The sequence below is a fragment of the Bos javanicus genome, chromosome 20, assembly GCF_032452875.1.
Source record: "Bos javanicus breed banteng chromosome 20, ARS-OSU_banteng_1.0, whole genome shotgun sequence".
NCBI classification, from domain to species: Eukaryota; Metazoa; Chordata; class Mammalia; order Artiodactyla; family Bovidae; genus Bos; species Bos javanicus.
This window is the reverse complement of record NC_083887.1, coordinates 16797255-16815398: the sequence shown is the minus strand read 5'-3', so window position 1 is coordinate 16815398 and position 18144 is coordinate 16797255. Positions and strand designations below refer to the sequence as shown.

General features: G+C 35.7%; 1 protein-coding gene across 4 annotated transcripts in view; it reads left to right on the top strand.

Annotated features, from left to right (window-relative positions):
- The window catches only part of IPO11 (importin 11), a 202837-nt gene that overhangs the window by 61681 nt on the left and 123012 nt on the right, over positions 1-18144 (top strand). For all 4 annotated transcript variants that reach the window (XM_061393442.1, XM_061393443.1, XM_061393444.1 and 1 more), the window contains exons 12-16: positions 713-756; positions 2411-2501; positions 4306-4353; positions 5182-5287; positions 10943-11069. In XM_061393442.1, the coding sequence (XP_061249426.1) occupies positions 713-756; positions 2411-2501; positions 4306-4353; positions 5182-5287; positions 10943-11069 (416 nt within the window). The remainder of the gene's footprint in view (positions 1-712; positions 757-2410; positions 2502-4305; positions 4354-5181; positions 5288-10942; positions 11070-18144) is intronic.

The window sequence follows — 18144 nt, the reverse complement described above, 5'->3', positions numbered from 1 at the left end:
TTAATCCATTTAGAAAATATAATAGTACCCTGTATAATGCATATTTTTTGTTTTTGCTTTTTCTTGTAGCTAAACTCTTATGATTCGTATTGCTTTTTTAATGTAGTAATACCATATTATAATATGAAACACTGAATCCCCAGAGTTTTAAGAGTTCTGGAAATATTTTACTTTAAATATAGAAAATTTATGGATAATGTGACTAATCATTTAAACTTGTAAAACATCACTATTGTATGAAATGTTTCTCAGAATTGAACGACAGTGTATCAGGTAATGTCACAGACTCAGAGAGTGACAAATACTTTGAGCTTTTCTCCATACAGAGTGTGTGTGTGTGTGTGTTTGTTTTTTGGATGTGGCATGTGGGATCGTAGTTCCCCGACCAGGGATTGAACCCATGCCCCCTGCCTTGGAAGCCTGGGATTTTCACCACTGGACTGCCAAGGAAGTCTTCGTACAGACTTTTTAACGAAAGTGAGAATGCTTGTGGTTACGAGCACTTTGATGTACACAGATGTCATCTGTAACTTATGGTAAAGAGATCTGTGTAAGGCCTTGTGTTCCCAACTGTTTGCTCTGTGTTATTTTATAATAATTTGCAGCTGTATTATATTGATATTACTGAAAATCTTGGTTTTCCAAACTGAGATTTTAGAAACATCATTATTGCATTTGTGGAGAGCATCATTTGTCATATTTTTAATTGCAGCAGCGGAAGAAACAGGGGGAGATTCTTGGAAGTACAGTTTGAGGGTGAGTATTGATTGAAAGAAAAATTGATAGGGAAAAGGGTAATGCTTCTGTAAGTTTCTTTTTTTTTTGCTTCTGTAACTCTTAGTAGAGAATGATACTATATTGAAGATTTCAAGCATTAAGTCAGGTAGGAAACATATTTATTATTGCAAGAGTCCATATTTGAGAAGAAAGCACCTAATTAAATTATGAACTTGAATCTGAAATTTTTTGTTAAGTTGGAGGTTTGCAAACTGAATTTTCCTTCATTTTACAAATTGGAAATAATTGTCATTGCAGAAATAGGAAACATTTTTGGAAGTTACCATTTTGGCTAGAAACATTTTTTTCCTCCTAAATATTTTAGTAATTATAAAGCTTCTTCTGGTACATTATTTCTCTTACTACTTAGTATGATTCTCAGAGACCAGCCCATTGCTTTCAGTTATAGAATTCTTTTTAAATATACTTTATTGATATGGCTGACGTTGAGGAAGGTTTATCAGATGTGGACTTTGAACTGTTCTTTTTTGAAGACTTTTGTTTATATAATTTGCATTATCTGTTCCATAAACTTCTATAGAACTTATAAGTTTTATAAAAAAATTTTTTTCCTGCTCTAAGTCTTTAAAACTTTCTCTTATGGAAACTGTCAAATATATTGAGAAACAGAATAATATCATGAATTCTTTTATGTCCAACACCTGTTTTATCAGTTATCAATTCGTGGCTAGTCTTGTTTTGTATGAGTACTCCTTCACCGACTTGGATTATTTTGAAGCAAATATCTGAGATGATGTATCATTTCATTTGTACACATTGAAGTATGTACATTTGTAATTGATTTTAAACATAAATCACAATACCTTCAAAATTTAATTGTATTCTATTTTATGAAACAACTAGTGATTTAGTACTTTTAAGAATGAAAATGAGTCATTCTTTTGTGTAATTAACATTGTGATTTCTGTTTTTAAAATTTATTTTTAACTGGAGGATAGTTGCTTTACAATGTTATGTTGGTTTTCTGCCATACATTAACATGAATCAGCCATGGGTGTACACATGTCTCCTCCCTCTTGACCCTCCCTCCCACCTCCTACCCCATCCCACCACTGTTGTCACAGAGCACCAGGCTGAGCTCCCTGTGCTGCACAGCAGCTTGCCATTAGCTGTCTATTCTACACATGAGAACATTGTGATTTCTTTTGTACTTTGTGTCTGTTAAAGAAAATACAACTCTGTGGTGAATTGAATTCATTAATTATTGTTGTTACTTATGTCACTGCCAGGAAAAATAAATAATTTTTAACATACTAATTCTTCAGACAGTCATTTATAGTCCTGAATCTATAAGTAAATGTGGTTCCAGATTGCTTTTTAAATTTAAAGAATTAAGTAAAATGTAAATGGAAAATTTTCCTCTCTGTAGTTTTGCATTTTTCATGTATAATGCCAAATGATTGAAGTAGTGAAATAACTTTTCCACGTTATGAATGAAATTATTATAATTTTATTTCCCATTGGGTTTATGAAAAACACTAATAAACTTTTTTCAAAAAAACATCAAGAATTGGAAACATATTCAGAGTTTTAAGAATGAGTATTCTTTGTGTAGAATTAATCATTGCAGTATACCATTGTTTTCATTAGAAACTTATTTTTTTCCCAACAGCCATGCACTGAAGTATTATTTATAGATATATTCCATGAATATAATCAGACTCTAACTCCTGTACTTTTAGAAATGATGCAAACACTTCAAGGTGAGGTATATTTTGTGATATTTTGATTTATCTATTAATCAGTATTCAAAAAAATATTTTGAGTTCCTGTATGATATGTTTCCTAGATCATATACCAGACATGAATTTGAGAAAGACTGAATGTGTGCTCTTCTGAGAGAGTAGCCTTCAAAATAGAAAGTAAGAATGGCAGTTCACAAGTGAGATAGGCTTTGGTTGTGGTAGTTAGATTTTGCCCTGGTAAGCATACTAAAACAGTGGGCAGTCATGAATATTGCTTGGGGGAAAGAATCTATGTGGAGCATGTTGTGGGAAGTACTGGGTGAAAAAGTTAAAATAATAAATGTTAGCTTCATGATGGTGGGAGTGGAAAGAATGTAATGGATTTAAGAGAGAATTATGAAGTGAAATGGGTGGCATTTGATCTTTGTACACAAGTAATTAACTATTAAAAGTGATTTGTCATTTCTGACTATTCTGATAGAGTGTAAATTTCAGGGAGGAGGCCTTGAATACATCTTTTTTTCTCACCCTGTTCCCAGTGTCTGGTACACAGAGTTACTGTTTGTTGATTGATTGACTTTTGGCAATTAACTGACACTGCTGGGCAAGGGAATCTTACACAGATTATTTGGTTGATTTGGGCAGGAGTTGAATTGTAAGGGATCAAGTGTTGAGTAGGTGGTAATGTAAGGAAATAAAGGTAGGAGGATCTCCTGTAGAGAAGGAGACTCTTGATCTTGTTTGTACCATCAGAGGGTAGCTCACTTTTTAGGCTTTTGTTTTCTCAAAAAACTAATGGAGTGTTCCCGCTTAAATTATAAACCAAGGGAGTAAATGAGCTATCCATCAAGTTTTTTGTGTTCATTTAAAAGATAATGTGAGCATTCATTGTAGTTTCATATAGATTGATTTCTAATGTACAGTTATTTACTAATTTCTTAATGCAACATTATAGATTCTTAAATTTGGTAGTATACTGCTGAAGTTACCTTTTTTGTTGTTGTGTTTAGAACATTATTTCCATTTTCTCGCATCCATTTATTTTTATTAAACCACTTCAGGAAATTGGTTAAGCTAATTAGGTTACCCTCTGGTAAGTTGCTCTATGATGGTAAGGTTTATAGTGATTTCAGAGTTTAGTTATTTTCTTTCTAGTCTGGAGTGATTTACTTATATAGGGCTGTATGCTTAAGAAATCATATTTAACAGCAGAAAAGTGCTTTGATAAACTTGCTAGGAATCTTTCTGTCCTAAAGAAATATGCTTACTGAGTAAAGTAAACTGTGTTCTTTGTGTCTTAACTGTGGTCTTCTCCTGGATAGCCATGCAGGGACTGCCAGCTCTTTATTCTGGTTTCACGTTACATAATGGTTCTCATTTACATTTTTCATTTTGTTGTCAAAATTGTTAATGTATTGTCATAACCTGGCTTATTTTTTGTATTTAGGAAAATAAAACTTTTTGTATGAATTGCCTATTCTTCTTTTTTTTTTTTCCTATTGTGGGATTCATCTTTTTATTCTTTTAAAAATTTTTCTCTTATAATCAGGATATAATACAGTTTTACATTTATTTTCCTAGAATGTTGCTTGATGTAACATTTTCCAAATATGTTATAATGGTTTCTAAAGCTGTAGTATGGTTTTACTTGTTGTAACTGTCTTCTCTAATGATGATGATAAAAAAACTTAAACTTGTCTCTTATATATTTAATATCCACAAAATACATTGTAGTTAGCTGAATTGAGAAACTAACAAATTGAGTTTAAGTGTTTTTTAAAAACTAGTTTTAATTTACCCTTGTTGATACTTGTTTTTACAGGTCCCACTAATGTGGAGGATATGAATGCACTATTAATCAAAGATGCTGGTATGTTAAATGAAAATGATTTAGAGACATTTATTTCTTCAGTAGGGTGTGTCTGTTTTGTGGCAGGTGTTATGCTTGGAGAGTTGGGTTACAAGGATATCTAAAATTTAGGAATTATCTGGTGATAGAGAGTGAGCAAACAGTTGATTTTAACATAGTACCAGTTGATTAATGCTAGAATAGATGGTAATCAGGTACAGTTGATTATAACATAATATCAGTTGATTAATGCTAAAATAGATGGTAATCAAGTAGTGCCATGGAAAACTACAAGGTATTAATAGTTTTGGTGTACCCAGGGAGTGTCTCGTAAAGAAGTGCTCTGTGAGGACACAGGATAAGTGAGGGTTAATAAGTGGCGAAGCGTGGTTCCGGATAAAAGGAGCAGTATGGACAGAAGCTTGAAGGGAAGAGGGACAAGCACAGTTAAGTTCTGAATCGGGAGTATTTGATTTAATTGGAACATAGTGTTTAAGGGGTTGTGGTGAGAGAAGAGGCTGGAAAGAGGGTTATCAGGGACCATAGCATAAATTCTTGCATCCATTTGGAAGCGGATGTTATTTTTATAATTTGACATGAATAATTTTAAATGAATGTAACTTTCTCTTTGAAAACACTGAATATTTAAGAAAAAAATAGAGTGATGTAATTTAAATGTTTCTAAAATGTTTGTTTAAATAATTTCCTGGATTAACATATTGTAGATTTCCCTTTATTAACTTATTACATATTTCAAAGTAGTCTTTAAGACTTATTTTATTACATAAGCACAATTAGCACTTGGCCCAGTATTTGAAATTAATTCTTTTTTTAAAATCTTCTTCTTAGTGTATAATGCTGTTGGATTAGCGGCTTATGAGTTGTTCGACAGTGTTGATTTTGATCAGTGGTTTAAAAACCAACTTCTTCCAGAATTGCAAGTCATTCACAACAGGCAAGTATAAAACCTTGTGTTTGTTATACACTTATCTTACCTTACTCATTTTCTAATGAAGACTAGTAGGTGTTAAAATTGCCTAAAATTAAAAAAAAATCGTAGTATGACTTAGCTAATAGTGTCTCATGTAGAAAGGAATAAGACTTGAATCTTATAACTGAAAAATAAGCAAAATCATTTGTTATTTTGTTATTTTACTTCAAATGTGAATTGTGACATGTCTGATGTATTTGATAAGATAGTTTGCAGGATGAAATTTTATGCAGAGATAATGGAAGATAGGGATCTCTGAATTCTAGACGAAGATTATGTACAAAAGGAAGCCAGCTGAGACTTAGCAGAGGCTAGGGCTGATGTCAAAAGGAGCATAAACAAGTAACATCCATGAAAGGTAGCTGTCTGAGGATCACAGAGCATTGGAAGTCTGTGGGGAAAAGAAATTGCAGTGGCACTGTGGCAGAAAGCATTTGGACACACTTGAGGCTTGTATTAAGGTATCTAATTCAGTAGTAAAGGTCAGTCCGACAACTTAGTAAGTAGGACTTTTGCCCAATTTTAATTTTAGGTAATGAATGAGTAAAATGGAAGGGGAAAAAGCATTTCATAATTTGTATAAAATTTTCTTCATTTAAAATTAGACACTTAAAAATTTTCAAAAGCCTTTTTTGTTTTGAATTGGGAAGTTCTAGTGATTTATTTCTGTAAATGTGGTACTTAGAATGCTTAGTATGTAGTCATAGAACAGTTAACATGGCTACCTTAATACATGAATAGAGAACCATTCATGTATGGATCACTTTATAAATATTTAGAGCAATAGAATTGTGAGCTAGAGATGCTTTAAAGGTAATTTTCACCATTAAGTAGCTATCCTTTCAGTTTTCAGTCAGTTATTCAATCACGAAATGTTTTCAGCACTGGGATTTGCTGTGTCCTTTCGGGACAGTGGTGATTAAAATGTTTTTCAACTCTGCCCTCTGGTTGCTAGTGAGCCTTTAATGGAGAGAAAGCCTTCAGTATTGAGACAGATTTGCAGTTTGATTGTCCCTAAATCCTAGAGGCTATTTAGTCTAGACCTGTGCTATCCAGTACAGTAGCTAGTATACATGGATACTGAGCACTTGGAACATACTCAGTGCAAATGAGGAAATGACTTTAATTAACTAAAATTTGAATTTAAAACTAAAGCAGTGTAAAATATATATTGATGACATATTGAAGTGATAATATTTTGAATATATTGCAATAAGTGAAAATGTGAAATTTTCACATGTATCTTTTACTTTAATGTGGGTACTAAAATTTAAAATTGCATATTTGGCTTACATTATGTTTCTTTTGGACAAAACTGGTCTAGACCTGTATTTCTCAAACTTTAATATGCATATGAATCACCTGGTGAACTGGTTAAAATGCAGGTTCTAAGGTTTAGGTCTTGGTCAGATTGTGTGATTCTGTCATCGTTCCAGGTAATGATCCTGTGTGTCTGGGACTCAAACTTTGAGGAACAAACTGACCCCTGCTATTAACTTTGCCTAGAAGTGACTGTCGTCTTAGAATCTGAACCCTTCTGAGCTTCATTCTCTTTGTCTCAAATGTTGAATGTGGTAATTCCAGAGATCTCAGTCCAAAATTGAAGACTGTGTTTCCTTCTTTTACTCTATACAAGTCTTGTTTACTTCTACCTCTGTGGCTGTTCAAATTGTCCCTATCCCTTGAAAAGGCATTTTTTAGTTTTCTGCCCCAAATACTATTTATCTTAGTGAAGTGAGTGCAAGTCGCTTAGTCGTGCTGACTCTTTGTGACCCCATGGACTGTAGACTGCCAGGCTCTTCTGTCCATGGGATTCTCCAGGCAAGAATACTGGAGTGTGTTCAGTTCAGTTCAGTTCAGTTGCTCAGTCGTGTCCGACTCTTTGCAACCCCATGAATCGCAGCACAACAGGCCTCCCTGTCCATCACCAACTCCCGGAGTTCACCCAGACTCACGTCCATCGAGTCAGTGATGCAGTCCAGCCATCTCATCCTCTATCGTCCCCTTCTCCTCCTGCCCCCAATCCCTCCCAGCATCAGAGTCTTTTCCAATGAGTCAACTCTTTGCATGAGCTGGCCAAAGTACTGGAGTTTCAGCTTTAGCATCATTCCTTCCAAAGAAACCCCAGGGCTGATCTCCTTCAGAATGGACTGGTTGGATCTCCTTGCAGTCCAAGGGACTCTCAAGAGTCTTCTCCAACACCACATTTCAAAAGCATCAATTCTTTGGCCCTCAGCCTTCTTCACAGTCCAACTCTCACATCCATACATGACCACAGGAAAAACCATAGCCTTGACTAGACGAACCTTTGTTGGCAAAGTAACATCTCTGCTTTTGAATATGCTATCTAGGTTGGTCATAACTTTCCTTCCAAGGAGTAAGGAAATGACTTTTTAATTACATGGCTGCATTCACCATCTGTAGTGATTTTGGAGCCCAGAAAAATAAAGTCTGACACTGTTTCCACTGGTTCCCCATCTATTTCCCATGAAGTGGCGGGACCGGATGCCATGATATTCGTTTTCTGAATGTTGAGCTTTAAGCCAACTTTTTCACTCTCCACTTTCACTTTCATCAAGAGGCTTTTGAGTTCCTCTTCACTTTCTGCCATAAGGGTGGTGTCATCTGCATATCTGAGGTTATTGATATTTCTCTCAGCAATCTTGATTCCAGCTTGTGCTTCTTCCAGCCCAGCGTTTCTCATGATGTACTCTGCATATAAGTTAAATAACCAGGGTGACAATATACAGCCTTGACGTACTCCTTTTCCTTTCTGGAACCAGTCTGTTGTTCCATGTCCAGTTCTAACTGTTGCTTCCTGACTTGCATACAGATTTCTCAAGAGGCAGATCAGGTGTTCTGGTATTCCCATCTCTTTCAGAATTTTCCACAGTTTATTGTGATCCACACAGTCAAAGGCTTTGGCATAGTCAATAAAGTAGAAATAGATGTTTTTCTGGAACTCTCTTGCTTTTTCCATGATCCAGCGGATGTTGGCAATTGGTTCCTCTGCCTTTTCTAAAACCAGCTTGAACATCAGGAAGTTCATGATTCACATATTGCTGAAGCCTGGCTTGGAGAATTTTAAGCATTACTTTACTAGCGTGTGAGATGAGTGCAATTGTGTGGTAGTTTGAGCATTCTTTGGCATTGCCTTTCTTTGGGATTGGAATGAAAACTGACCTTTTCCAGTCCTGTGGCCACTGCTGAGTTTTCCAACTTTACTGGCATATTGAGTGCAACACTTTCACAGCATCATCTTTCAGGATTTGGAATAGCTTAACTGAAATTCCATCACCTCCACTAGCTTTGTTCGTAGTGATGCTTTCTAAGGCCCACTTGACTTCACATTCCAGGATGTCTGGCTCTAGGTTAGTGATCACACCATCGTGATTATCTGGGTCGTGAAGATCTTTTTTGTACAGTTCTTCTGTGTATTCTTGCCATCTCTTCTTAATATCTTCTGCTTTTGTTAGGTCCATACCATTTCTGTCCTTTTTCGAGCTCATCTTTGCATGAAATGTTCCTTTGGTATCTCTGATTTTCTTGAAGAGATCCCTAGTCTTTCCCATTCTGTTGTTTTCCTCTATTTCTTTGCATTGATCGCTGAAGAAGGCTTTCTTATCTCTTCTTGCTATTCTTTGGAACTCTGCATTCAGATGTTTATATCTTTCCTTTTCTCCTTTGCTTTTCACTTCTTTTCACAGCTATTTGTAAGGCCTCCCCAGACAGGCATTTTGCTTTTTTGCATTTCTTTTCCATGGGGATGGTCTTGATCCCTGTGTCCTGTACAGTGTCAGGAACCTCATTCCATAGCTCATCAGGCACTCTATCTATCAGATCTAGGCCCTTAAATCTATTTCTCACTTCCACTGTCTAATCATAAGGGATTTGATTTAGGTAATACCTGAATGGTCTAGTGGTTTTCCCTACTTTCTTCAATTTAAGTCTGAATTTGGCAATAAGGAGTTCATGGTCTGAGCCACAATCAGCTCCTGGTCTTGTTTTTGCTGACTGTATAGAGCTTCTCCATCTTTGGCTGCAAAGAATATAATCAATCTGATTTCGGTGTTGGCCATCTGGTGATGTCCATGTATAGAGTCTTCTCTTGTGTTGTTGGAAGAGGGTGTTTGTTATGACCAGTGCATTTTCTTGGCAAAACTCTATTAGTCTTTGCCCTGCTTCATTCTGTATTCCAAGACCAAATTTGCCTGTTACTGCAGGTGTTTCTTGACTTCCTACTTTTGCATTCCAGTCCCCTATAATGAAAAGGACATCTTTTTTGGGTGTTAGTTCTAAAAGGTCTTATAGGTCTTCATAGAACCGTTCAACTTCAGCTTCTTCAGTGTTACTGGTTGGGGCATAGACTTGGATTACTGTGATATTGAATGGTTTGCCTTGGAAACGAACAGAGATCATTCTGTCGTTTTTGAGATTGCATCCAAGTACTACATTTCGGACTCTTTTGTTGACCATGATGGCCACTCCATTTCTTGTGAGGGATTCCTGCCCGCAGTAGTAGATATAATGGTTATCTGAGTTAAATTCACCCATTCCAGTCCATTTCAGTTCGCTGATTCCTAGAATGTCGACATTCACTCTTGCCATCTCTTGTTTGACCACTTCCAATTTGCCTTGATTCATGGACCTGACATTCCAGGTTCCTGTTCCCTTCTCCAGCGGATCTTCCCAACCCAGGAATCGAATCCAGGTCTCCTGCATTGCAGGCAGATTTTTTACCGTCTGAGCCACCAGGAAACGCTGTTCAAATCCCATCTCCCTCTGCCTGCTCTTCTCTCTCATGTTTTTGCGATCCTAGTCTAAAGTTTTGTGGTCTTTAATTCTTTTAGATACGTTAAACATATTGAGAGCAGGAAATGTACTTTTTATTGGAACTTTAATGAGTAATTCTTTATATGTATTTAATAATCTTAAAATATTGTAATTTTCTAAAAGGTGTGTTATATTCCGTAGTTTACTACATTGTCACCCAGAAATATCATCTTGCCACTAAATAAATATAATACCGAGAGTTTGTGTCTACAATTCTTGGACACAGGTGGTTTTTCCCTTTGCCTAAAGAACCTTCATTTTCTTTAGCAAAGATGGCCGTAGAGATACAAGTGTATGTACATGTTACTGTAAATGTCAAGTCTAGAAATTTCTCACAGTGTTTTCAAAATACTCTTTGTGAGATGAACAGAATTGGGATTAGGAAATTGAGTACCAGAGTTCCTTTATTTTTATTATTATCATTACTTTTTAATAGCCTCTCCTGCCTCAGGGTTTGGGACATCAGCTGCTTACACCTATTAAGATGAACTCTTTTTGGTTACTTGGGGAATAGAAGTGAACTTGGCTTTTATGTATATATCTATGTTGTAATTACTTAATACAAAATAATCAGATTTATAATATGTCTGCTAAGAATTTTCAGTTTTTTAGATCAGAACTTTGTTGTTAATATTTGTACTGCGGTACATGTAAAAGTAGCTTTTAGATTTTTGTATAAAATGTGTATTGCCTTCTTACTACATTTTAGATTTAAATGATGAAATATGCTTAGTGACATAGGCTTCTTAAAGTATCTAACGTTTTGATTGCATGGTTCCCATCTAGGTATAAGCCATTGCGACGCAGGGTGATTTGGCTCATTGGTCAGTGGATTTCTGTGAGATTCAAGTCTGACTTAAGACCCATGTTATATGAAGCGATATGTAACTTGCTTCAGGATCAAGACTTAGTGGTATGTTGCTTACATGTCTTAAAAGAGTTCTTTATAAGTTTAACATATGTCAAAGTTCAAATTCAGAAATGGTTTATATCTTTCTTTAGAATGTTGGCAGTCTTTCAATGCTGTAGTTATTCCTTGGTGAGAAGTTTGATTTGAGGGAAGAAAATCTTTTTAATGCCATTTGTCCTTCTGATCACTAGTCAATGAAAAAAAAATTGACCAAAGTCTACTAACCTGTAATTATTTATAATTTTTTAGTATGAATAAAAGAAGGCAGTTTTCTTTAAAAAAAAATCCCTTTTAGCTTAAATATCCTTTTTCTTATTCACGATAGAATTTGTAATTTTTACGTTTGAGCTAACACCATAATCTGTTTTATCCTTACTGTTGATTCTTTTTTTGTCTCTCAGTTTTGAGAAGTTTTTTTTTTTAGTTTTGTTTTAGACTTTGAAATTGTTTCTTTTAGGACTTTTTCTTCATGTGTAGCATTTCACATAATATTCTTGATTTTGTGTTACTGAAAACTTGATAATGACTTCTTCATTGCTTTGTTCCACTTTAGTAGGTTTGTTGCTTTATTTTATGTTGATTACTCAAAGAGCTTTTTTTTTTTTAAAAAGAGGTTTTCCCTCAGTGCTTTATTTTATGCCTCAGTGAGAATATATTCATGACTTATTGTACTTTGTCTTGTACTTAGATTTGACTCCAGCATAGTCTTTAAAAAGTGAATCTGGTTGTCTTTTTCCGAGTTTCAAATTATTTGTAGGTAAAATTAAATGATTTTTACCCCCCAAATTATGATAAGATCATATTTAATCATTTCTCAGTATTCCACCTTAAAAAATTTTTTTAAACCTACCTGATTACTCTGTCTTCCAGCAAAGGTTTGGGTCATTTTTCTCATTTTCACATGTGTACATGATAATATAAACTATTTTTAGTGTTCAACAAAAGAAAACATAATTAGGGAAATTACAAAATTAAGAAAACATCATAATTGCAGAAGCATGATGCATTCTAAAAGCAAATAGAACTGATCTTTTGATTTTCTGCTTAAATGTTACTTACTTTGTATAAATAATTGAGAACTTACTCTAAATATCATTCTATAATTATTAAATAGTTTAAGGAACCCCTGCTTAAACAAGGGAATCTAGTTTTATTTTATCCTGTTTAAATTCTTAGAAGTTTATTGATAATATCTAAGCTTTTCCTAAGAATACTGTTTGCTGGAATTAATTTACTTTTGTAAATAGAATAAATTCTATTTATTTAGAATAAAGCATTATAAGATTTTAAGTTTTGTTTTCCTTCTTGGAAATATTATTTGCTATTCTGTCAGTGGTGTCAGAGAGAACACATTAAATGCTTTATGTGAAAGTGTTACAAAAGATATAAATTTCAGGTAAATTTTCTTTGGAAAAGAGAAATTATTTGGATTTTTTTTTTCTTTCTTTAATGAGTCTTCTGGGAAAGAAATGAAGAGAAAAATGAGTCATTTTGGTCAGCACTTTAAAAGTGGAACATTAATTCTATCCCATTAACAAACATTATTGGGCAAAAGGGTTTCATGACAAGTTAAGTTTGGAAAACACTGAACTACATATTCAAATAATCCTCTTTCCTGTAGCATCAATCAGAACATTAAAAATGTACATTGATTGTGTTGTGACTATCTAAGATAACAAATACATTAATATCCAAGGAATGCACTTTGAGGAAATGCTATTGCAGATACAGCTTTTGCCCCTTTGCTGTACGTCTTTTGGTGGCTATGTCTCATTTGTTATAACTTCTTGAGAAAACAGTGTTTTGTAAGGCACTAAGTTAACATTGCATAGTTTACCCCCCTCCTTTTTCTTGTAAGTACTTTTAAGATCAGTAGTATGTAAGGTTTACTGTTCTAATTTCAACTTGTGAGAAATGCTGGCTAATGAAATGTAGGAAGATACCATATACATAGAGACATGCAGCAATGTGCAAATGTTCAGACATATATGTACAAACATGCATACAACTGCATTTGTATGTATATACACATATGAAGGCAATGGCAGCCCACTCCAGTACTCTTGCCTGGAGAATCCCATGGACGGAGGAGCCTGGTGGGCTACAGTCCATGGGATCACTAAGAGTCGGACACGACTGAGCGACTTCACTTTCACTTTTCACTTTCATGCATTGGAGAAGGAAATGGCAACCCACTCCAGTGTTCTTGCCTGGAGAATCCCAGGGACGGGAGGCCTGGTGGGCTGCCGTCTATGGGGTTGCACAGAGTCGGACACGACTGAAGCGACACAGCAGCAGCAGCAGCAGCACACGTATGAAAAAAGTGAAAATGCTAGTCGCTCAGTTGCTTTGCAACCCCATGGACTGTGTCCCGCCAGGCTCCTCTGTCCATGGAATTCTCCAGGCAAGAATACTGCAGTGGGTAGCCATTCCCTTCTCCAGGGGATCTTCCGTACTGAGGGATCGAACCCAGGTCTCCTGTATCGCAGGCGAATTTTTTACCATCTGATCCACCAGGCAAGCCCACATACTTTGTGGGTGTATGTACACATTTACACATATACACACACACAAAGCACATAGATTCTCATGAATCTAAATCTTCTTTGGCTTTCAGAGTCCATATTCTCTTGCTTGATTGCTGCTGTTACATAGATGGGATACATATAATTGTAGTTGTCTGTGTGGCTTCCTAGTCTTATAGACATGTTATTACAAGGCTGGCTATGGCAGAATAGAAATAGTACAGCAGCTGGGAAAACCAGTTTCTCCAGTTGGTATCAGTTCAGTCAGTCAGTTCAGTTGCTCAGTTGTGTCCGACTCTTTGCAACCCCATGGACTGCAGCATGCCAGGCTTCCCTGTCCATCACTAACTCCCAGAGCTTACTCAAACTCATGTCCATCGAGCTGGTGTTGCCATCCAACCATCTCATCCTCTGTTGTCCCCTTCTTTTCCTGCCTTCAATCTTTCCCAGCATCACGGTCTTTTCCAGTGAGTCAGTTCTTTGCATCAGGTGGCTGAAGTATTCAGCTTCAGCATCAGTCCTTCCAGTGAATATGATTTCCTTTAGGATTGACTGGTTGGATCTCCTTGCAGTCCAAGGGACTTTCAAGGGTCTTCTCCAACACCACAGTTCAAAAGCATCAATTCTTTCACGTTCAGCTTTCTTTATAGTCCAACTCTCACATCCATACATGACTACTGGAAAAACCATAACTTTGACTAGACGGACCTTTGTTGGCAAAGTAATATCTCTGCTTTTTAATATGCTGTCTAGGTTGGTCATAGCTTTTCTTCCAAAGAGCAAGCCAGACATCCTGGAATGTGAAGTCAAGTGGACCTTAGGAAGCATCACTATGAACAAAGCAAGTGGAGGTGACAGAATTCCAGTTGAGCTATTTCAAATCCTAAAAGATGATGCTGTCAAAGTGCTGCACTCAATATGCCAGCAAATTTGGAAAACTCAGCAGTGCACAGGACTGGAAAAGGTCAGTTTTCATTCTAATCCCAAAGAAAGGCAATGCCAAAGAATGTTCAAACTACTGCACAATTGCACTCATCTCACACACTAGTAAAGTAATGCTCAAAATTCTCCAAACCAGGCTTCACAGCACTTGAAACCTGAACTTCCAGATGTTCAAACTGGTTTTAGAAAAGGCAGAGGAACCAGAGATTAAATTGCCAACATTCATTGGATCGTTGAGAAAGCAAGAGAATTCCAGAAAAGCATCTACTTCTGCTTTATTGACTATGCTAAAACCTTTTGACTGTGTGGATCACAACAAACTGTGGAAAGTGCTTAAAGAGTTGGGAGTACCAGACCACCTGACCTGCCTCCTGAGAAATCTATATACAGGTCAAGAAGCAACAATTAGAAGCGGACATGGAGCAACAGACTGGTTCAAAATTGGGAAAGGAGTACGTCAAGGCTATATATTATCACCCTGCTTATTTAACTTATATGCAGAGTACATCATGTGAAATGCTGGGCTGGATTAAGCACAAACTGGAATCAAGATTGCTGGGAGAAATATCAATAATCTCAGATATGCAGATGACATCACCCTTATGGCGGAAAGTGAAGAAGAACTTAAGAACCTCTTGATGAAAGTGAAAAGAGGAGAGTGAAAAAGCTGGCTTAAAACTCAACATTCAGAAAACTAAGATCATGGCATCTGGTCCTATCACTTCATGGCAAATAGAAGAGGAAATAGGACTGTTAAAAAAATTTTTTTTTATGAGCAAGGAAGGTTTATTGGAGGGCCTTGCAAGCAAGGAGCACAGGGAGCTTATGCTGAAAAACCTCAAACTCCGGATTCTTTAAAATTTTATAATATGGGAAACTACTGTGTGGAGTAAGTCTCTATCCCTGTGAGTCGCACGATGATGTTGTTTGATCCAGTGCAAAGTTGAGTGAAAATCGTTTGGTTTATTTGAAATAGTATTACAACTTTTCATCAGTACTTTGTAATTAAAACTTGGTCTAGGGATAATCGGTAATCATTGATGTTACTGCAATATTTGGAAACATTTTTGTAATGTTGAGAATTTTGATTAGGTTTAAGATAATGCTAATGCTACTTTAAAAATTTGTACTTTTTTTTTTTTTTTTAAATGCCAGTTTTTAATTGTCTTGAATTTTGCTGCTGTTCTCATCATTAAGGACTTGAAAAATGTTTTGGTCTCTCAAATGAAGCATGTAAAGTTTATATATAAACCTTTAAATGTCATTCTTTCCTAAGTTCATTTTTTTCTATTAATTTGTACTTCTGAGTTTATTCCTGACTCATCTTTAAAAAGCGGATGCTTTTAGTTTTTTTACTTTTTAAAAGTTAAGAATTATATCAAGTAAAGAGAAAAATTCAGTGACTAAGATTAGAGCTACCTGGTTTTCCATATTTCCATTGTAATATTTCAAGTATGTAAGAAATAAAACATTACAAATGCAGTGAAATCTCTGTATCTTTCTTTTCTCCCACCTGTATCTTTCTGTGCTCATTCTGTTGTCTTTTTGTTGAGCAGAGTTTTTTAATTTTAGTGTAATCAGATTTATTGATTTCTTCTTTCTGTTTTGTTGTTTTTGTTTCTTGTTTAAAAAGTTGGTTTTCTTCATACTTGCTTCTTTATTCCATCTGGGATTTATTTATCAACATGATATCAAGTAAGGTTCCATTTTTATTGCTTTTTAAATAAGGATAACAGTGCTCCAATGTTTATTGAAAAATCCATTTAAAAAGTATCTTCTGCATGTTTTCTTCCATTCCTCTTAGAACATGTTACATAGTAGATACACTGCTTATTTATGGCAAGTTTCAGATTTTAGAATGTTATTACCACAGTATAAATAGAATGGCTAAATCTTTGATGAGAGCAAGTTTTGTTTCCTAGGACTCTAGATGATTCTCTAACCAGAATATTTGATTTGCATACAGGGCTGCTTTAGTTGTAAGGTTTCTGACCCGTTAATGTCTTTCAATTTTGGAAATTATAAGTAATTTTAAAGACTCATTTTTACTTAGGTTATTTATGCAGTGTTCAATAAAACAAGCAGGAGTTGCTTGAAAATTAGCGTTAGTGTACTCTTGGACTGCCCTGGTGGCTCAGATGGTAAAGCATCTGCCTACAATGTAGGAGACCCAGGTTCAATCCCTGGATTGGGAAGATCTCCTGGAGAAGCAAATGGCAACTCACTCCAGTATTCTTGCCTGGAAAATCCCATGGACGGAGGAGCCAGGAAGGTACAGTCCATGCGGTCACAAAGAGTCTGACATGACTCTGCGACTTCACTTTCACTTTTCACTTTGACTCTTATAAGAGGCAGTATATAATGTACATTGTGGTACAACCAGGAGATTTGTAGTTTGGGGATGGGTGTTTTGGGGTTATTGTCTGTCAAGCAAAGAAAAGGCCATCCACATGGGCAGATTGACTGCCAGCATGGCAATAGTGAATTTTCTAGATGGAGTTTAAGAAGGCACTTTGGCACGCACATGACCTCAGCAGATCCTGAATGCGCGGGGAGTTGCAGCTGGGATGTGGGCAGAGGTAGTTTTTAACAAAGTGCATTAAAACTCTCCTATATTTTCACTTTTGTGTCTTTTATGGGTCTCCCAATTCTATCAGACTTTCTGTCTTATAGTTTTGATTTTGTTTTCCCACATGTCCATCCTTCATGTCTCAAAAACACTATTACGGAGTTTTTTCCACCTGTCCCTCCTCTGTGTCTCAAAGCACTGTTGTAAACTTTGTGTTAGTCTGTGTTTTCACAAAATGAATTCTGAATTAACTTATATTCAACAAATATAATTTCCAAAGAAAACATAAAAAGAAAAAAATCTGTTTGAGTCATAAATTCCTAGGACACTCTAAAACTAGGAGGAAAGGCAGCCTTAATCTAGTAACTAGTTTCTTGTAGTCTGTTTTGGCTTTGTATTGATATGTCTGGTATCCATATTGCATGAAAATGAGCTTTAGAAATTTTTTCTTAAAAGGAAATGAGTAAATGGAAGGTTTTTTTTTTTTTTAATCCTTTTAGGAAACTTATTTACATGCATGTTTCAGAATAAATACATTAAAATATTGTAATTCAGTGATCTTGACTTTATTGCAGAATAGAATAAAAACAGTACCGTAGTAGTACCAAGTAGTAAAAGAGCCAGTGAGTAGGATAATATTATTCATATTAATGTATCTCTTATACCTAGCATGGGGTCAGAAAAATAGAAAATATTTAATGAAACAGTTGAGATAAGGATAAAATATTATAAAGTTATTACTCTGTTTCTCTTCAGCAGAGAAATAGAATCTATTTCAAAATTATTCTCTCATGTCTGTCTTAACATTTTCCTGATGGTTTAAGTCCCTGAGACACTGCCATTTCTTTGGGTCCCAGCACCTTGCTCGCTGCGTTAGTGTGTGAAATTCCCTGCACTGCTGTGGGCAGGCTGTGGTAGGGGTCAAGCACTAGGTTCCTCCAAGCCTGGACCTCAGCTCAACCACCGTGACAGTTAACGTGAAGGCTTGTTCTCATGCTGCTCATGGCAGTGTCTAGTTACTCTTGCCTTTATGTGGCAACCA